We start from the raw sequence: 22,322 nt of genomic DNA on the forward strand, positions 1-22,322 counted from the left end.
AAAAGGGGGCTACACCCTATTTGTACTGAATACAAAAATACTGAAGAAAAACTGAAAACTGAGGTGGAGTATGACTTGAAAACATGCATGATGTAAAAGCATGTTCACGCTGACCATTGAAACAAACAAAACAAAAAAATAGACAATATGTGCATATAATAATGAAAATAAGTAAAAAAGCAAGTGCATTAAATAATTAACATAGGGTACTTAGTAAACACTGTTTTTTTATCTAAAAAACCCCATAAAGATGTGGTGTGTAGAGTGTTGTAATCAGACACTTACACAGCAGCAAAATATAAAAATGGCAGCCCTTAGTGGCTGCAGGAAAAAATAACTAAATAGATGTTTTAAACACTACATTTTACATTGTTTTTAAAATAATTGATTATATAATTGGTAAATGCAGAAGTCAAAATCTTGACGCATTCCTTTTAAACAAAAACATTACTATATCCGATAGGAAATTATCTCCCAAACCCTTAATTTAACTGATCTCTTTTTATCCCGCACATATAGTTCACTTTCTGACTTTGATCCAGTTAAAGAGTCTCCAGGCTCCTCTCCTCTTCTTGTCTACTACATACATTGTAGGGTTTCTACTTACTTGGTTGCAGTTGAGGAAGGCACAAGAAGCAGTTTCATTAAATTGTCCAGGCAAGTTTATTAAGACTGCATAAACTACTGAGGAAACCAAACATAAAAACAGCCTTTTTCTGCACAAAGTGAAAACACAAAGTAAATAGTCCTTACAGGATTGTGGGTTCATTCGCTCAGGTTAGTGTCCAGTTCTTAGTGTCTTAGCACAGACTAACACACAGGAGATTCACACATCTCCACACCCAGACACTGAATTTGAAACTGGCTTCCATTTTATCTGCGATACCACGCCCCTGGGGTGGGATATGTGAGCAGTCAGTCCCACCCATCTCTTTGACTGCTCATAAAACCCAGCCCTATTAACTCTCTCAACACTATATGTGCTGGAGCCTGTTTTCCGTGACTTACATCACCAAAGCTACCAACCTTTGATGATACATACAAGATAAGGAATTTTGCTAAGCTTCTGTCCATGGCCAGAAACCAATTACCTGGAATAGGAACTGGAGTTGCACAAAGCAATCTGCTCTTCTCTATTAGTTACCCTATTAACTCCTTCAGTCCCACTCTGCAGATGTCACTGCCAACAGGTCACAGGTGAGGATTTTATCTTCAGTAGCCATTCAAACCCATTTGTGTCAACTTCTGTTCATGTTATCAGGCCAAAATCACCAGGGCATGTGAACTTTAGATCAGGGTCATTTGGATGTTTTGGGTTGTCATTATGACTTAAAAAGAGAAAACACAGTAGTTTGAAAATAAATGGCTTCACCCAACCACTAACCATGAGTGGAGAAAAAGTTTTGGTGTTATTATTCATATTCTCTGAAAAAAAGCCAAGAAAGCAAAAATTCTAAACTTTTGAGCATAACTGTATTAGACAATCCTTAACACAAGCCTGTGAATGGAAATAAACACATTTCGGGTCTCAGAAAATGGCAACACAAAAGACTATTTTTGATTTTTTAATTTTTATTTTACTACTGAAATATTTAATTTAATAATTATATAATTTTTATTATAATTACCTGTAGAATCATGTTGCCAAGTTATTTTTTACTGCACAATGAATGCCATAAAAACAAAGCTTGAAATACAATGGAGGTTTTGCAGTATTTCACAATTTCATCCCACTTGGATTTTTTTGCAGTTCGTCAGTAATTTGATAAAATTAATGTCCATCAATTAACAAGCCCTTATACAGTTAAATCAATGGAAACATAAAAAAGTTGTGCCTCTTGGAAGAAGTAGAGGAAAGAATGAAACAACAAAAACAAAAAAAATAGTTTGGTTCCAAATGGGTCAATATGATTTTAATGTGCTTTTGGTTTAGTTGTTATTGCAAATACCTTTTCTTTTATTTAAACAGTTTAGAAACTCATCCACAATGTGTCTTCGACTGGGTGACTATTTATGACGGGATTCCTCAGTTTTCTCCTGAAATAGCAAGGCTTTGTAATGGCAACAGCACGAACAACACTTTTTACTCATCCTCTAATATTATGAGCATTGAATTCAGAACTGACTTTAGTGTACAAAGGAATGGCTTTTTCGCAGTGTTTAGATCAATCTACGGTAAGTATTATAATATGCAGAATATTAATACCTGTCGAGAGGTGCAGAAGTCTCATTGACAGTTACAGGAATCATTTGATTGCAGTGATTGCCTCAAAAGGTTGTGCAACAAATATTAAGTTAAGGGTACCATCATTTCTGTCCAGGCCTATTTCATGAGTTTTATTTGTTAAAAATTCTGTGGAAGCATGGTTGAAAAGCAATGTCTGGCTTTCATTTGTTCATTTTCATAGATTTTTTATATATTATTACTTTTGTCAGATTCAAGTTATTTCTGTGACCATTGTGGGTTTTTCTGTAATTAAACGAGCGGTACCAACAATTTTGATGACGTATGTATTACAATAGAGTAAGCAAGTGAGCTAAACATATCACAAAAGGGTACATAAATAAAAAGTAGCACATATTTTTTTTAACTAAAGCTAGGTTGAAAATGGCCCAATCACTTGCCCACATATTCATAATTTTCCAGCTCTTGGTATGTTTTAATTTAATCCAAATGTGCTAGGAAACATATAAAATGCTAGAAATATTTCTTACAATGGATAAAATCTGATATAATCTACACTAATTCAGATCAGACATAAAGAAGCAAAAAAGTCACAACAAATTATTTTGCTGCAAGTTTCTAGCACTTTAGATTTAGTTTGATATACACATTAATTTGCAATCGGTATGCTTAAAGGGAGTCTGTAACATCTGAAATGTAATCTGAATTAATTAAATAGTTATATAGGTGATTTAACACTATACATTGCAATGTACATTTCGCTATACATTTCACATATGCAAATGGGTGGTTTTGTTGCATGGTTCATAAACCATTGTGCTTCCGTCAATTTGCACACTGAGCAGTTCCCTGACTCTGATTGATAGCGCTCACTTGGCTAGAGCAAGCACTGCTTGAAACATAACCGCGGTGCTGTGCAAGCAGATTGACTATGCAGGAGTCAATGGTGTGCACACAGTACGGGGCGGTTCCCCTTTTCATCATCACTCAGAAGTGTAGCGAGCAGTTTTAGAAGGGAGGAGCGATCAGTTTTGTGCTCCTCCTTTCTTCAGTATGTCCCAGAGTAGGATTGCACTTAAGAAAGGAGATTCACTAATTCTGTTCTTGGGAAGCTCCAGGTTGGGCATTACTAGTGAAACGCCACCTAATTAATTGTGAGGCACAGGGTGAGAAGCCATTTTTACAAAAGTGATCATTTAATTCAGAGGTCTTTCTCTCTCTGCAGAAATTCTATACTTTGACATCATGATTAGCTAATTTTGTAATTCTTTTATTGTTATACTGGATTCAAGAGACAAAAGAGGTATGTACCAATTATTTTTAAAGGAATTATCCAACCCTGCAGAGATTTTTAGCAAACTTTGCTATCCTAACGGTGAATAGGGAACACAACACAAGGATTCAGCTTTGCTTGCCAGTTCTAGTGGTCTTCTTAAGACCGCAAATATGTGGTTGGCATAGATCTGGTCTCAGGCACTTCTTAGTAGAATCTATTGTACAAATCAGTGAAGACTCTAATTGTCTTTTGTCCTCAAGTATGTGAACACATACTTATAGTCTGATGACAGCTGGAACCAGCAAACAGAGCTGAATCCTTGCGCTGTGTGCATTACTCACATTACTTGGCATACTGCAGAACTTGCTGAAAGTTCCCTCCAGGGAGGACAATCCCTTTAATTTTGACCAGGATAAAGAGCCATCGGTACTGAATTTCATAAGGTTTGCTCTCGTAGCCAGATGTTCTGAGAAAGAGGTAGAGAAATATCAGCAGAAGAGATAGTAGTTTGAGTTGGAGTTAATTTTTAAATAAATGTTATTCTAAATTGTGTTTATTTTAATTTCCACAGGTCATCCAACCACTTCAGGTCCAGGTAACAATATCTCTATTTCATTTTGTAGGATTATAAAATTGAACTTTTGTAATGTAATTCTGTTGGTAAATATTGTGATCTATGTAATATTTTAATAGTCCAGCATTAGACTCATACATCTGAATACAGAGGCCTGTTGCAAGTGTTTGCTTTAGGGACTTGGATCTTCCTAGCTTTTGTTGTCCCAGCCTAATTTATTTAGTCACATGGCTAAGTTTTTTTTTTTTAAATCTTTCAAGCAAGATCATGTAATTTTAGTTCTTGAATTACTGTTTCAATTGTCCAATTTGTCCATAACCATGCAGAATGCTGTTGCCACCTATTCATTTCAGTCTTTGGGGTCAGATGACATGGGGGCAAAGGAGACAGAGAACACAATTTTAATACCAAGCTTTGTTGCTAGACCAGTGATTCAAGGTGGTAGGGGACTGAAAGTAATAGTGGCAAGGGCAAATCTTGATGTGGAAATCAGGCAGGCAGGCAGCAAGGAGTTCAGACCATTTCCTACACAAAAGCAAATGTCAGCCAAATCAAAGAAGACAATGATTCTGTGGTGGAGAAAACTTGGGAACCAGTAAGGGGTACCAATGAGATGATGTCAGTAGGGGAGAGGCTTTAACTGCAGTAATACACACCGTAAGTGATATGTGGCTTATGGACTGTCTGGGAAAAATCTACTTGTTCTGCAGTCAGTATTGATGCAAATAACATTCCATCTGTTGATAATGTAGGAGGCTGCCCATATCTCCTGGCTGCCCACAGTCTTTTATAGCTATAATGTATTGCATATGTAAAGCATACTGTCTTGAGTAGACACAAACATAAAAAAAAATCCCCAAATACGGCTAATTTTACGAAAAGATTGTTGACAAATCATTTCTTTCTTACATTGAAAACAGCTAGTCTTTTCTTGATCTCTAAACAAATTGAGAATTTTAGAACAGAATAATAGTGTTTATAATTGCTTAATCATTTTCTGAATAGCAAACCAGTGGCAGATCCCAAAAAAGGGATAATTTTTTCACTCCCAGCTTCTTTCACATTAAATCTTCCTGTGAAAAACATTACACAAACAAAGATAATTTTTGCACTCTCCATGTGAAAAAGCCACATTTTTGACACTGCCTTTGTATAAACAGCAGTGAAGCAGACATCCCCCCTGCCAAAAAAATGTATAATTTTTTGACAATTTATGCAATTTAAGCAGCCTACAATATCTGAAACTTCAGTCTGTGGTGAAACAGGCAGCTAGGTATCAATACTTACCTATTAACTTGAATGAGCAGCATATTCGACTTAATTTCCTCTGTTGCTACATTAGACTCTATTTTAAAAAAAATGTTGCCGCTGATTGCTAGGGTTTCAAGCAGGGAACAATTATAGGAGTGTCCTCATTCAGTTACTTTTTGCTTCCAGACTCAATGATATGTAAAATACGAAACTGAGCTTAACTTACCTTCCACAAATTCAGCCACTGCGCCACTGACTCAGTTTCTGTTGATCCGTTGCACTGATGCAGGCAATCACTAAGCTCGGAGGCTTGTACTGTCTGAGCCGATGCACTCAATGATTGTGTTAGGGTTGGCAGATTGCGCTAAATAAAATAAATAATAAATCACAATCGCAAACCAGGGTCCGTCGTGCAGAGATGGAAAACTGCTGCTAGTGATTAATAACAGAATACATGGTGAGCGATCACCCACACACAGAAATGATAGAGATGCTCTGCAACTGAGCTGTGTCACTCACACACAGAAAGAAAGAGATGCTCTGAAACTGCACTATGTCACTCGCATACAGAAATGAAAGAGATGTTCTGTAACTGAGCTGTGTCACTCGCACACAGGAATGAGAGATGCTCTGCAACTGAGCTGTGTAATTCGATCACAGGAACGAAGCAGATGCTCTGCAACTGAGTTGTACCACTCGCACGTAGAAATAAAGCAGATGCTCTGAAACTGAGTTGTGCCACTCACACACAGGAGCAAAGCAGATGCTCTGAAACTGAGTTGTGTCACTCAGACACAGGAGCAAAGCAGATGCTCTGAAACTGAGTTGGGCCACTCACACACAGGAATGAAGCAGATTCTCAGCAACAGAGTTGTTCGGACACAGGAATGAAAGAGATGCTCTGCGAAGCAGATGCTGAGTATAATACCCTGACTAGGATTGTGCTTGCTCTGGATCTCTACTGTGCTAAACGCACACATGTAAGAACCAGATACTAATCCAATGGCTAATTGCCCCCAATGATGCTAGTTGCCTGCCTACGTATACAATTCCAAGGCTAGACAGAAATTCAACTCAAGCAGAGTTGTAGAGTATCCACTGGCAACAACCACACATAAATGACACTAGCATACTGGCATGTGCCTCTGAGAACCTTTTATACACAAGTCTCCACCCCAAACACTCATGTCCAGTCGGCCGAGACATCGTCCAGAGCCTGAGACGTCCGTCCACCAATAGGAAGTCGCCACATCATGGACATGCTTAGTAAGGTGATTTCTAGACGGACTCCAGAGTGTCAGGATTCAGCTGCTTATCACTGATTGCCATAGACTTGGCTGGAGAGCCAGCAGTAACCAAACGAACACTGTGAGCCTGAGCAAGACACTGGGACCGACGTATATGCTGAGCAGCACCCGCAGCGGACAAGTCTGAACAGGAGACCATAGAGGCAGACAAGGCTTGGGATCTATCCCGTGCAGTGGGAGAATCCCGATGCCTAACAGATTGGCTGCAGCTTTAATGTTCAGATTAAAGTTAAGATTTAAAAAAAAAAGACATGTAAAGTCTAACAGTGCAGTGTGTCATCATAAGGGCCAATGGTTAATACGGGGGTAGTATACATTTTTATGGTGAGGTTACTTTACTAAGACTGAGCTTGAAGATGGATGGATACAGTCCTAGAAAACCATGAGTTACACATGTTTTTTCAGGGTAATTGGATGTTTTGCAGTCTTGCAATTCACATCGAATTTATTCAATGCAAATCGAATTTCTTGAAACAATTTGTCCACTCTGGCAAATTTGAAATTCAAAAGATTTGGTCTTCTCTAGTGTTTTTTTTTGGCAAAATTCTCAGATCCACCTGTATAAGCTGTATAAATGTTGATACACTAAACACAGTTTATATAGTGTGTCGTTTCCAATGTCGTTGTAATGTTTAAAATAAATGTGAAAACATAACATCTTTAAAAAAAGTGATAGAAATAAATAGTAATAATAAGACTATTCTAAATGCGGCTACTAACAAGAGTTTTTTTTTTTTATCTTGTTTTCTTTTCTGTCTTCTCTAGGCAACTTCACAACAGGTATGCTCCATATGATTTTTCCTTTCTCATCATTGTAGAGAAAATTTGTGTTGACTATTTCTTCATTTGTTTCAGATTCATCGTACACAAACTGTGGTGGTCTGTTGACCCAAATGAATGGGAACATAACAAGTCCATTATATCCAAATCCTTACCCTGCTAATTCTCACTGTACTTGGCACATCCGTGTACCTGCAGGCTATTACATACGGCTATTTTTCCTTCATTTTGAGTAAGTTATTTAGTATTTAAATCCATTTGTGATTTTACAAACTACTTTGTCAAAGAATAATGCTTTAGATACTTGTTATTGTGAGCCAGTTGCTGAGACAAAGCCAATAATCAATCACTGGTATGGATGCAACAATGTTAAACTTTGAAGGAGACTCCCATTTTTATTTTACAAACTAAATGGAGAGTATTCATTCTCATCAACGTGTTCCTTTAAACTCAACAAAAATGTTTTTTTACTTCATTTGTTTGGGGATTGAACCTGCAATTGATACAACATTATTGCTTTATGTATTGAAAATCACAGTCTTCTATGAGGCCCAACTACAGAAGATATCACATGGGCCTTCAGCCAACACCCATCAGTCACTGTGCCAGCTGGATTGCGGTTCTTAAAAATAACAGTCAGTGGTATTTAAGAGGTTTGCTGCACCGATTGACCGGCATGACGATGATCACTGCTGTCAAAGGCAGATGACTGGTATATAATATAGCCTGCATCTTCCCAGTGTGGAGCAGTCTCTGCTTCTGAGCCCACTCCAAAGTCCCTGACATGCTCCATGACATATTTGTACTTCATGGAGTGTGAAAAATTAGATTAAATCAAAATACCAGAAAAAGAAACTTTTGCTCAGCTTTTGTCCATGGCCAGAAAGCACTTGCCTGGAATGTGGACTGGGGTTGCACAAAGCGATCTGCTCTTCTCTATTAGTTACCCTATTCCCTCACATCTCATTCAGTCCCACTCTGCAGATGTCACTGCCAACAGGTCACAGGTGAGGATGCTACCTTTAGAAGCCATTCAAATACATTTGTGTGAACTTCTGTGCATGTTATCAGGCCAGAAAAATCACCAGGGTATGTAAACTTTTGATCTATGTCATTGGAATGTTTTGGGTTGTCATTATGAATTAAAGAGAGAAAACACAGTAGTTTGGCAATTAATGGCTTCACCCATTAACCATGAGTGGAGAAAAACTTTTGGTGTTATCATTCATATTCTCTGAAAAAAGACCAAGAAAGCAAAAATTCTGAGGTGTATGTAAACTTTTGAGCACAACTGTAGAAGACAAACCCTAACACAAGTATGAACAGAAACTAAAACATTTTGGGTCTCTGAAAACGGCAACAAAAACAACTATTTTTGATTTTCAAATATAATTTATATATATATATATAAAATAATAATTTTATTTTACTACTGAAATATTTATATTTAATAATTATGTAATTTTCATAATTATCTGTAGAACCATGTGGTCAGGTGATTTTTACTGCACAATGAATACCATAAAAACAAAGCTTGAAATACAATGGGGGTTTTGCAGTATTTCACAATTTCATCCCAGTTGGATTTTTTTTGCAGTTCGTCAGTAATTTGAAAAAATTAATGTCCAACAATTAGCAAGCCATTATACAGTTAAATCAATGGAAACATAAAAAAGTTCTGACTCTTGGAAGAAGCAGAGGAAAAAAATTGAACAACAAAAACAAAAAATTGTTTGGTTCCAAATGGGTCAATATGATTTTAATGTGCTTTTGGTTTAGTTCTAATTGCAATTACCTTTTCTTTTTTTTAAACAGTTTAGAAACTCATCCACAATGTGTCTACGACTGGGTGACTATTTATGATGGGACTCCTCAGTTTTCTCCTGAAATAGCAAGGCTTTGTAATGGCAACAGCACGAACAACACTTTTTACTCATCCTCTAATATTATGAGCATTGAATTCAGAACTGACTCTAGTGTACAAAGGAATGGCTTTTTCGCAGTGTTTTCATCAATATATGGTCAGTATTTTAATACAAAGAATATTAATGAAGATCCACAAACATGAAAATGTTCACAGCATTATATAGAAATGGAGCTCTGATATAAATGTTTGTCTTTATTCTATGAAAACAAACCTTTGCTTTATACTACTTTACCGTTATGGAAGATATATATTTTTTATTGCACCTTTGTCTGCTCATAATGGAATGAGGGATAGAACAAATATTTATCAAAGTGTCAAATCACTAGAAGTCTATAACTTATAAGGTATTAGATCCACTATTTGTAATCCTCAAAAAAAATCATGTTAGGTTCTATAAAGTATTGATCCATAGATGAGAATTTGTTTTAAAATCTTTCCGCCATGATTGTTTTCTAACAGAGCCAACAAAGCACAGTGCATTGACTAGAACACAGAGTATTTAACGTGCTGTGGGTTTTATTATCTACAGCTTGTTTCATAAATGTTTGAATGAGCATATGAAACCTTAACTTTAACTCTGTTATTTCTTTTTGTTCAATCCCATTATTAACTTTGTATCACAGTAGGGTAGGCAGGTATGTAAAAACATACTACAAAGCTGCAATATATAGAAATGGTCCCACACAAGTGTTTTTCTTTTAAATCTGGTGCTGAAGATACAGAGAACCTGCAGCAGGTCAAACCAGGCATACAGGAGCAAAAAAAAGTCACAGAGGCTAAATTTTGATCTACTTGGCAATATTGGTATAATAATTCAGACCTTGGACTTTAGAAAAAATGTGTGCAGTTGAAACAAAACAAAATTGGTTAAATTCACTAGTCTGTGTTTCATGGTCTGTTTATGGACTGCAATGCCTGGACTGACCTCAACCTTCAGAGGCTTGGATGAGGAATCGTAATCTGTCCAAGGGCTGTAATCCATACAAAGGCTGTGAAAAACAGATGTGTGAGTTCAGTCTAATAGATATCACCTAATCCCCAACTTTACATCCAATAAGAAATAAGGGAAATCAAAAGGTGTCTCTGGCATTAACTTCTTACAAGACACTTAACATAGTTCACCAACTTTAGTGCCTTGGACTTCTTTTTTAAAGGGAATATTTTTTTTGTCCAACAAAAGCCATCCCTACTTAATAGTTCTAATCCTGGTGGATTCATGTAAGTGAACTATCAGGTTTTGGAGGAGCTTTAAGTTACCACAACATTAGGACAGGTTCCGTTTTAGGCATCAGTGTCTATGCTAATATTAAAGTCATTTTCTCCATATATACCTGCAAGATTGCATGAGATCTTCAGGCAGGATTTCTAATCCAAATTTGATTGCTGTAGCTCAGATTTATTGTGTGTTAAATCCAGCGCTCACTATAATCCTACTGTTGGGTAGAAAGTCAGGGAAATATAAGGAAAAACATAGAGCGAAGAAATATTTTGAGTTTGAATTGCAGTGATATTTTAAATATTTTACATTTTAAATTGTTTTCATTTTTTTTTTTACAGATCATGCTACCTCTCCTCCAGGTAACACTCCATATTGTTCTTATCTAAAAATCAAGAAATTAAAGAAATTATACTGAAATTATACTTCTAAAGATTATAGTTTTTAATAGATATTTATAGAGTAACTGAACTCTCTTCTTGATTATTCATATTTAGCAGGCACTTGACTTCCTTATAAATAAATGGGGGTCTTGAAACCCACTCCGATTGAGCAATAGGCTCTCAAAATGTGCACAGCTTAGCAAACAAGAGTGCACAGGTCAGAGCCTGCACAGAGACCAGAGTATGGATTCAATAGAATGCAAATGCTTCACACTTCTCGGGGTATATTGAACATAGGTTGTGTGGTCTCAGCACCCAGCACCCCCACAGATATGTGGGCAATTAAAATGCTATGATAAACATGAAAAATTAAATACAAAGTGTAGTTACTCTTTAAATTGTAAATTATTGTTTCAATAATGCATCATTTTATAATTTGTCCTTGTAAAAAATCACAAATAAATGACAATTGTATTCATCATCAACCATAATGGTTGCATAGAGACTTTAAGAAAAGATAATTTCTTAACATGCCACATCTAATTATACAGTGGCCCATGGCGTAACAAGAGGCTAGACAAAGTAGGAATGTTACTCACTTGGGAGTGGAGTGGAATGAAGTATCACAGGAACCATTTCTATTTAAAAGTCTGTCTAGTTTATTTCACTCTTCATAAACTGCATCACAGGAAAGCTCAAATACACAAAGTGAAACACAAAGTAACAAGTCCATACAATAGTGTGGGTTCTCCAGTTTTTGTTTGAGTCCAGCTGTTCAGTTTTTTAGCAAAAACACACAATTCCTGGAAGTCTGCACACCTCCACACACAGACATGAGTAAGACAAACAGGCAATGTGAACCACAGCCAGGGGTGGAGATATGTTGAGAAGCTGTCTCACCCAACTCTCGAGCTGCTCACATTAAACCCCAACTCTGTCATGGCCAATTAACTCCTCTTAGTACTGTGTGTACTAGAGCATTACTCCAGGTTTATATCAAAAAGGACATCCACCTCTGTGATACATACAGTGGCATGCAAAAGTTTGGGCTTCCATTATCAAAATTACTGTTATTGTGAACAATTAAGGAAGTTGAAGATGAAATGATCTCTAAAAGGCCTAAAGTTAAAGTTGACACATTTCCTATGTATTTTAGAAATATATACTGTATATATATACACTGCTCAAAAAAATAAAGGGAACACTTAAACAACAGAATATAACTCCAAGTAAATCAAACTTCTGTGAAATCAAACTGTCCGCTTAGAAAGCAACACTGTTTGACAATCAATTTCACATGCTGTTGTGCAAATGGAATAGACAACAGATGGAAATTGTTGGCAATTAATCAAGACACACTCAATAAAGGAGTGGTTCTGCAGTGGTTTCTGGTTGATGTTTTTGTCACTTTTGAATGTTGGTTATGCTTTCACACTCGTGGTAGCATGAGACGGACCCTACAACCCACACAAGTGGCTCAGGTAGTGCAGCTCATCCAGGATGGCACATCAATGCGAGCTGTGGCAAGAAGGTTTGCTGTGTCTGTCAGCATAGTGTCCAGAGGCTGGAGGCGCTACCAGGAGACAGGCCAGTACACCAGGAGATGTGGAGAGGGCCATAGAAGCGCAACAACTCAGCAGCAGGACTGCTACCTCAGCCTTTGTGCAAGGAGGAACAGGATGAGCACTGTTATGGACTGGTGATTTAGGAGCGACATGCGATGAGCTCTGAGCAGGTGGTAACTATACTGACCGCAGTTCCTGATCTCAACACAACACTAGAAGTAGCCGTGGGATGTTCCTGTCACTCCCTAGACACCCCGTCACAGCCTAAGAGCTAACTACCCCTAAAGGTAGAAACAGGAAAGCTATCTTGCCTCAGAGAAAATCCCCAAAGGATAGGACAGCCCCCCACAAATAATGACTGTGAGTGGAGAGGGAAATGACATACGTAGAATGAAATAAGATATAGCAAAGGAGGCCACTTCTAGCTAGACAGATAGTACAGGACAGAGCACTGTGCGGTCAGTAATAAAAACTAGAAAAAGTCCACCGCAGAGAATGTAAAAAACTCCACACCTGACTAAAGGTGTGGAGGGCAAAATCTGCTGCCCAGAGCTTCCAGCTTAGCTGAATAGATCCATACTGATAAGCTGGACTAAAGAGAAAAAACATTAAATGAGCTGAACAATAAGTCCACAACAAGTGGACTGCAAAAGGACAAGCAAGGACTTATCTTTGCTGAACTGGTCAGAGTGTCAGAGAAATCCAAAAGAGCTGTGACTCCAAGCAGGAACAATTGACAACTGGCATTGTCTGAGGGATAAGGCCCGACTAAAGTAGCCGAGCCAGAAAGACGATCAGTGGAAGTAGCTGCTGATGCTAAATCCAAGAAGCAGCCATTCCACTCAAAACCACAGGAGGGAGCCCAAGAGCAGAACTCACAAACGTGCCACTTACAACCACTGGAGGGAGCCCAAGAGCGGAATTCACAACAGTACCCCCCCTTGAGGAGGGGTCACCGAACCCTCACCAGAGCCCCCAGGCCGCTCAGGACGAGCCAAGTGAAAAGCACGAACCAAATCGGCGGCATGGACATCGGAGGCAACAACCCAAGAATTATCCTCCTGGCCATAACCCTTCCACTTGAAAAGATACTGAAGCCTCTGCCTCGAAAAACGAGAATCCAAAATTTTCTCAACCACATATTCCAACTCCCCCTCAACCAACACCGGGGCAGGAGGATCAACAGAGGGAACAACGGGTACCACATATCTCCGCAACAAAGATCTATGGAAAACATTGTGGATGGCAAAAGAGGCTGGAAGGGCCAAACGAAAAGACACTGGATTGATAATCTCAGAAATCTTATAAGGACCAATAAACCGAGACTTGAACTTAGGGGAAGAGACCTTCATAGGAACATGACGAGAAGATAATCAGACTAAATCCCCCACCCGAAGCCAAGGACCAACACACCGACGGCGGTTAGCAAAACGTTGAGCCTTTTCCTGAGACAACATCAAATTGTCTACCACATGAGTCCAAATCTGCTGTAACCTGTCCATCACAGAATCCACACCAGGACAATCAGAAGGCTCAACCTGCCCTGAAGAAAAACGAGGATGGAAACCAAAATTACAAAAGAAAGGCGAAACCAAAGTAGCCGAACTGGCCCGATTATTAAGGGCAAACTCGGCCAACGGCAAGAAAGCCACCCAATCATCCTGATCAGCAGACACAAAGCATTTCAAATAGGTTTCCAAGGTTTGATTAGTTCGCTCAGTTTGGCCATTTGTCTGAGGATGGAGCGCCGAAGAAAAAGACAAATTAATGCCCATCCTAGTACAAAAGGCCCGCCAAAACCTAGAAACAAACTGGGAACCTCTGTCAGACGCAATATTCTCTGGAATGCAATGCAAATGAACCACATGCTGAAAAAACAATGGAACCAAATCAGAGGAGGAAGGCAATTTAGGCAAAGGTACCAAGTGGACCATTTTAGAGAACTGGTCACAAAACACCCAGATAACAGACATCTTCTGGGACACAGGGAGATCTGAAATAAAATCCATGGAAATATGCGTCCAGGGCCTCTCAGGGACAGGCAAAGGCAAAAGCAGCCCACTAGCGCGGGAACAGCAAGGCTTAGCCCGGGCACAAGTCCCACAGGACTGCACAAAAGAACGCATATCCCGCGACAAAGAAGGCCACCAAAAGGACCTAGCAACCAAATCTCTGGTACCAAAAATCCCAGGATGACCGGCCAACACCGAACAATGGACCTCAGAAATTACCTTACTTGTCCATCTATCAGGAACAAACAGCTTCCCCACAGGACAGCGGTCAGGCTTATCAGCCTGAAATTCCTGAAGCACTCGCCGTAAATCAGGGGAGATGGCAGAAAGAATCACCCCTTCCCTAAGAATGCCAACCGGCTCAAGGACTCCAGGAGAGTCAGGCAAAAAACTCCTAGAGAGGGCATCCGCCTTAACATTCTTAGATCCCGGAAGATATGAGACTACAAAATCAAAACGGGAGAAAAACAGGGACCATCGAGCCTGTCTAGGGTTCAGCCGCTTGGCCGACTCGAGGTAAATCAGATTCTTATGATCGGTCAAGACCACAACGCGGTGCTTGGCTCCCTCAAGCCAATGTCGCCACTCCTCAAATGCCCACTTCATAGCCAACAACTCCCGATTGCCGACATCATAATTGCGTTCCGCAGGCGAAAACTTTCGGGAAAAGAAGGCACTCGGTTTCATCAAGGAACCATCAGAACTCCTCTTTGACAAAACGGCCCTTGCCCCAATCTCAGAAGCATCAACCTCAACCTGAAAAGAAAGAGAAACATCCGGCTGACGCAACACAGGGGCAGAAGTAAATCGACGTTTAAGCTCCTGAAAGGCCTCAACAGCCGCAGAGGACCAATTCGTCACATCAGCGCCTTTCTTCGTCAAATCGGTCAGGGACTTAACCACACTGGAAAAGTTGGCAATGAAACGGCAATAAAAATTAGCAAAGCCCAAAAATTTCTGAAGGCTCTTCATAGATGTGGGTTGAATCCAGTCATGAATGGCTTGGACCTTAACAGGATCCATTTCTATAGACGAAGGAGAAAAAATAAACCCCAAAAAAGAGACCTTCTGAACTCCAAATAGGCACTTAGACCCCTTCACAAATAAGGCATTATCACGAAGGATCTGGAATACAATCCTGACCTGCTTCACATGAGACTCCCAATCATCAGAAAAAATCAAAATATCATCCAAATACACAATCAGGAATTTATCAAGATAATTGCGAAAAATATCATGCATGAAGGACTGAAAAACAGAAGGAGCATTAGAAAGCTGAAAGGCAACACAAGGTATTCAAAATGGCCTTCGGGCGTATTAAATGCAGTTTTCCATTCGTCACCCTGTTTAATACGAACAAGATTATATGCCCCTCGAAGGTCAATCTTGGTAAACCAACTAGCCCCCTTAATCCGAGCAAACAAATCAGAAAGCAAAGGTAAAGGGTATTGGAATTTGACCGTGATCTTATTAAGAAGGCGATAATCAATACAGGGTCTCAAGGAGCCATCCTTCTTGGCAACAAAAAAGAATTCCGCTCCCAGTGGTGACGAAGATGGCCGAATATGCCCCTTCTCCAAAGACTCCTTAACATAACTCCGCATGGCGGCATGCTCTGGCACAGACAGATTGAAAAGTCGGCCCTTAGGGAATTTACAGCCAGGAATAAAGTCAATAGCACAATCACAGTCCCTATGTGGAGGAAGGGAACTGGACTTGGGCTCATCAAATACATCCTGGAAATCTGACAAAAATTCAGGAACATCAGAAGAGGGGGAAGAGGAAATTGACATCAAAGGAACGTCACTATGTACCCCTTGACAACCCCAACTAGTCACAGACATAGATTTCCAATCCAGCACTGGATTGTGTACTTGTAACCATGGAAAACCCAATACAACAACATCATGTAAATTATGCAACACCAGAAAACGGCAATCTTCCTGATGTGCTGGAGCCATGCACATAGTCAGCTGAGTCCAATACTGAGGTTTATTCTTGGCCAACGGTGTAGCATCAATACCCCTCAAAGGAATAGGGCTCTGCAAAGGCTGCAAAGAAAAACCACAGCGCCTGGCGAATTCTAAGTCCATTAAGTTCAGGGCAGCGCCTGAATCCACAAATGCCATGACAGAAAAGGATGACAATGAGCAAATTAGGGTCACAGACAGGAGAAATTTAGGCTGTACAGTACTGATGGTAACAGATCTAGCGACCCTCTTAATACGCTTAGGGCAATCAGAAATAGCATGAGCAGAATCGCCACAGTAAAAACACAGCCCATTCTGACGTCTGTATCCCTGCTGTTCTGCTCTAGTCAAAATCCTATCACATTGCATAGGCTTAGGACTCTGTTCAGAGGACACTGCCATATGGTGCACCACTTTGCGCTCGCGCATGCGCCGATCAATCTGAATGGCTAGAGACATAGATTCGTTCAAACCAACAGGTGTGGGGAACCCCACCATAACATCTTTAAGGGCTTCAGAAAGACCCTTTCTGAAAATTGCTGCCAGAGCATCCTCATTCCATTTAGTGAGCACAGACCATTTTCTAAATTTCTGGCAGTATAATTCTGCCACTTCCTGACCCTGACACAGGGCCAACAAGGTTTTTTCTGCATGCTCCACAGAGTTAGGTTCGTCATACAATAATCCGAGCGATTGAAAAAAATGCATCTACATTAAGCAATGCCGGATCCCCTGACTCAAGGGAGAATGCCCAGTCCTGAGGGTCACCACGCAGCAGAGAAATGACTATTTTAACTTGCTGAATGGGATCACCAGAGGAACGGGGTTTCAGAGCAAAAAACAATTTGCAGTTATTTTTAAAGTTCAAAAATGTGGATCTATACCCATAAAACAAATCTGGAGTAGTAATTCTAGGCTCTAAAGCCAGAGTCTGAACAACATAATCTTGAATACTCTGTACTCTTGCAGCAAGCTGATCCACACGAGAAAACAAACCCTGAACATCCATGCCCGTGCCAAAATCCTGAACCACCCAGAGATTAAGAGGAAAAAAAAGACAAAACAGACTAAAGAAAAAAAAATGGCTCAGAACTTTTTTTTTTTCCTTCTTTTGAGATGCATTTAACTCATTTTTGGCCAGTTGTACTGTTATGGACTGGTGATTTAGGAGCGACATGCGACGAGCTCTGAGCAGGTGGTAACTATACTGACTGCAGTTCCTGATCTCAACACAACACTAGAAGTAGCCGTGGGATGTTCCTGTCACACCCTAGACACCTTGTCACAGCCTAAGAGCTAACTACCCCTAAATTTAGAAACAGGAAAGCTATCTTGCCTCAGAGAAAATCCCCAAAGGATAGGACAGCCCCCCACAAATAATGACTGTGAGTGGAGAGGGAAATGACATACGTAGAATGAAACAAGATGTATCAAAGGAGGCCACTTCTAGCTAGACAGATAGTACAGGACAGAGCACTGTGCGGTCAGTAATAAAAACTAGAAAAAGTCCACCTCAGAGAATGTAAAAAACTCCACACCTGACTAAAGGTGTGGAGGGCAAAATCTGCTGCCCAGAGCTTCCAGCTTTGCTGAATAGATCCATACTGATAAGCTGGACTAAAGAGAAAAAACATTAAATGAGCTGAACAATAAGTCCACAACAAGTGGACTGCAAAAGGACAAGCAAGGACTTATCTTTGCTGAACTGGTCAGAGTGTCAGAGAAATCCAAAAGAGCTGTGACTCCAAGCAGGAACAATTGACAACTGGCATTGTCTGAGGGATGAGGCCAGACTAAAATAGCCGAGCCAGAAAGACGATCAGTGGAAGCAGCTGCTGATGCTAAATCCAAGAAGCAGCCATTCCACTCAAAACCACAGGAGGGAGCCCAAGAGCAGAACTCACAAATGTGCCACTTACAACCACCGGAGGGAGCCCAAGAGCGGAATTCACAACAGAGCACTGCCAGAGCCCTGCAAAATGACCTCCAGCAGGCCACAAATGTGCATGTGTCTGTACACACGGTTAGAAACTGACTCCATGAGAATGGTCTGAGTGCCCGACATCCACAGACAGATGGGGTTGTGCTCACAGCCCAACACCATGCAGGATGCTTGGCATTTGCCACAGAACACCAGGATTGGCAAATTCGCCACTGGCGCCCTGTGCTCTTCACAGATGAAACCAGGTTCACACTTTGCACATGTGACAGATGTGACAGAGTCTGGAGACGCCATGGAGAGCAATCTGCTGCCTGCAACTTCATTCAGCATGACCGGTTTGGCAGTGGGTCGGTAATGGTGTGGGGTGGCATTTCTTTGGAGGGCCGCACAGCCCTCCATGTGCTCGCCAGAGGTAGCCTGACTGCCATTAGGTACTGACATGAGATCCTCAGACCCCTTGTGAGACCATATGCTGGTGTGGTTTGCCCTGGGTTCCTCCTAATGCAGGACAATGCCAGACCTCATGTGGCTTGAGTGTGTCAGCAGATCCTGCAAGATGAAGGCATTGAAGCTATGGACTGGCCCGCCTGTTCCCAGACCTGAATACGATTGAGCACATCTGGGACATGATGTCTCGCACCATCCATCAATGTCACGTCGCACCACAGACTGTCCAGGAGTTGGCGGATGCTTTAGTCCAGGTGTGTGGGATGAGATCACTCAGGAGACCATCCTCCGCCTCATCAGGAGCATGCCCAGGCATTGTAGGGAGATCATACAGGCACGTGGAGGCCACACACACTACTGAGCATCATTTTCTTGTATTGAGGCATTTCCACTGAAGTTGGATCAGCCTGTAACTTTATTTTCCACTTTGATTTTGAGCATCATTCCAACTCCAGACCTCTGTGGGATATTAGTTATGATTTAAGTTGATCATTTTTAGGTTTTATTGTTCTCAGCACATTCCACTATATAATGAATAAAGATTTTCAACTGGAATATTTCAATCAGTGACATCTAGGATGTGGGTTTTTTAGTGTTTTCTTCATTTTCTTGAGGTGTGTATATATGTTTTACAGTTGGGATGGTGTTCTTAGGCTTCCAAGCTTCTCCCTTTTACCTCCAAATGTAACAATGGTCATTATGCCCCAAAAAGTTAAATTTTTGTTTCACCAGACCACAGGACATGTCTCTATAAATGAAGGTCCTTGTTCCTGTGTGCATATGCAAGCATTAATCTGGCTTTTTTATGTTTCTTTTGGAATAATAGCTTCTTCCTGGCAGAGTGGCTTTTCAGCCCATGTTGATATAGTATTAGTTTCACTGTGTATATTGAAACAATCTTACCAGTTTCAGCCATTGTCTTTGCAAGGTATTTGGTTTCATCTTCTTCCTGAGTGGTATGATGGCTGTACATTCCCATCTTGTTTGCACTTGCATATAATTGTTTGTACTAATGAATGAGGCACCTTCAGGTAACTTGAAATTGTACCCAAGGATGAGCTACACTTGTGCAAGACCTGACCAGGTCCATGGCAATTCGTTCAAATGGCACCTCTGTGATGGGCAGTGGCATGAGGGGATTTCGAAAATGAGAGGTGGGAAGGGTTAACTGGCAGATGGGACGGGGCTTGCAATACTTTAGGCTCTCCCTGTGACACCAAGGCCAATAGAACCTCCGAGTTACCCATTCCTGGGTTTTGTCCACACCAAGTTGGTCATCCAGGACATGGGAATGGGCCATGTCCAACACCCTCTTTCTATAGGATCCTGGTACCAACAACAATTGCTCCACTATTTCCTCTCTGACCTTAATAACCTGATACAATAAGTCCTCACTCATCATAAAATAGGAATATCTGCTGTCAAACCCTGGCTCCTGCACTATGCTGTTAACAACAGTTACATAATTAAACACCTCATTTATAGTTATGGTAAAAAATGGGAGACGGGGAAGGGAGAGTCAGCTCACCATCTGTTGCAGCAAGGTCCTGCTTTGCACACATGGAAAAGCCTGGGATCCAGCTGGAGAATTGCACAAAAAGGAAGGAATCCAGCGTGTTCACAGGTTACGTAAAAAGTCCATTGGCAAATTGCCTCTTCTGAGAAAAAGAGGACTTAACTCTATAGCGCCACCTGTTGGAAGTAGCGATCCTACAAGTCACAATCAACCCTCTAATGAGTCGTGCAATATGACTTAGGATAAAAGCCAAATCAGTATCTCAATTCGCAGACACGGTGTTTCGGGCTGTTGGCCCTCGTCAGTGCGAAGCATGAGAACTGATTTGGCTAGGTGAGAGGCTCTGGACTGGGGTCTAAGGGGTAACGTTTCTCCTTATGGAGAGTGACATACCAGCTGGCTTGTCAAGGTAAGGAGGCTTATTTGCCGTACAATGCTCCTCTGGGAAATTAAATATGCAAATTGCCTCTTCTGAGAAGAGGCAATTTGCATATTTAATTTCCCAGAGGAGCATTGTACGGCAAATAAGCCTCCTTACCTTGACAAGCCAGCTGGTATGTCACTCTCCATAAGGAGAAACGTTACCCCTTAGACCCCAGTAAAAAGTCCAGTATTTCATGAAATATCAAATATTAAAAGGCTTGTGGACATGCGGCCTGTGCCATGGTCTGAACAGCCAACTCTTTTCAGCTCAACAGAGCCTTAGTCATGGTTGTATCACACGTCGGTTGTTCACACCATGGCACAAGCCACATGAGACTAAGAGCACTTGTGTGTTCGAAACGCGTACAGTTTATACAGGCACTCATACTTTTATGGAACAAGCTTGGGGCCTTTTGCTAGGTGCACAATGCACACTGCAGGCTGGAAATTTATAGTATGAATACCGGCGTCCCATGCAACAGCCCATCTGTTTAGTGCTCAGGGGACAACAGGCAGCTATATGACCTGGGCCATGACATTTTTATCAGATTACATGATGAGACCTTCGGCATGACTTTTGCTGACCCCTTGGGCCTTGAACACCCCACCCCCTTTTGAGCATTCAGCCCCCCAAGGAACAGTTGGCCCCTTGATACCTTTTGATCAGTCCAACCAGGTCCATTACAACTCGCTCTGCCATCTGCACTGGGGTAGATGATTTTGACTGTAACCAATTTTGGGCCAGGTGCAGTAGATCAAACATTTAAGAGCGATGGGTTTGTCCCGATGATATGCCCACCAGTGAACCCATCAAGCCCTGACAGTCATTGTCACCCCCAAGCGCATCAAATTTCCTTTGCCAATTTCACATATTCTTTGGCATCCTGTAAGGCTAAATCATAATAGACCTTTTGTGGCTCCCTCATTAATTATAGGCTAGGATTTCCTCCCAATGCTCTAACAGGAGTTCCTCCCTGATGGCGACCCTTTCAACAACGGTTGCCTGCAGTTGAATGCTGGAATGGCATGCAGTGCATGAGGAGACTGTACCAGACCCTACGCCCGACGAGCGCCGTTTCGCTAAATAGCTTCTTCAGAAAAGGGGGCGAGATGGTAACTAGGTGATACATGGAGCTTTTTATAGCAGGTCCTATTTAAGTGATTTCTTGATTGAGAACAGATGTGGAAGTAATCAGGCCTGGGTGTGGCTTAGGAATTTGAACTCAGTTTCTCAAAGATGTGATAAACCACAGTTAATTTCTGTTTTAAGGGTGGAACGGCAATCACTTTTTTCACAGAGGGCCCTGTAGGTTTGGATTAATTTTTCCCTTAATATTAAAAATCTTCATTTAAAAACTGCATTTTGTGTTTATTTGTGCTATCTTTGTCTAATATTTAAATTTGTTTCATGATCTGAAACATTTAAGTGTGACAAACATGCAAAAGAATAGGAAATCAGGAAGGGGGCAACACTTTTTCATACAGTGTACAGTGTACAGAGGACATCGTATTTAATTGTATGTGTTGAGAGTAGTTGGTCAAGCAGGT

The 22,322-nt window shown here is 40.7% G+C and overlaps 1 protein-coding gene across 1 annotated transcript in view; it reads left to right on the forward strand.

Annotated features, from left to right (window-relative positions):
* Nucleotides 1-22,322, forward strand: part of LOC143807533 (scavenger receptor cysteine-rich domain-containing protein DMBT1-like) — a 430,549-nt gene that overhangs the window by 393,206 nt on the left and 15,021 nt on the right. Inside the window, exons 33-37 of the mRNA XM_077289172.1 lie at nucleotides 1,970-2,175; nucleotides 4,033-4,080; nucleotides 7,449-7,605; nucleotides 9,189-9,394; nucleotides 10,858-10,878. Coding sequence (XP_077145287.1) covers nucleotides 1,970-2,175; nucleotides 4,033-4,080; nucleotides 7,449-7,605; nucleotides 9,189-9,394; nucleotides 10,858-10,878 — 638 coding nt within the window. The remainder of the gene's footprint in view (nucleotides 1-1,969; nucleotides 2,176-4,032; nucleotides 4,081-7,448; nucleotides 7,606-9,188; nucleotides 9,395-10,857; nucleotides 10,879-22,322) is intronic.

Source organism: Ranitomeya variabilis, chromosome 2 (genome assembly GCF_051348905.1).
Source record: "Ranitomeya variabilis isolate aRanVar5 chromosome 2, aRanVar5.hap1, whole genome shotgun sequence".
Lineage (NCBI taxonomy): Eukaryota > Metazoa > Chordata > Amphibia > Anura > Dendrobatidae > Ranitomeya > Ranitomeya variabilis.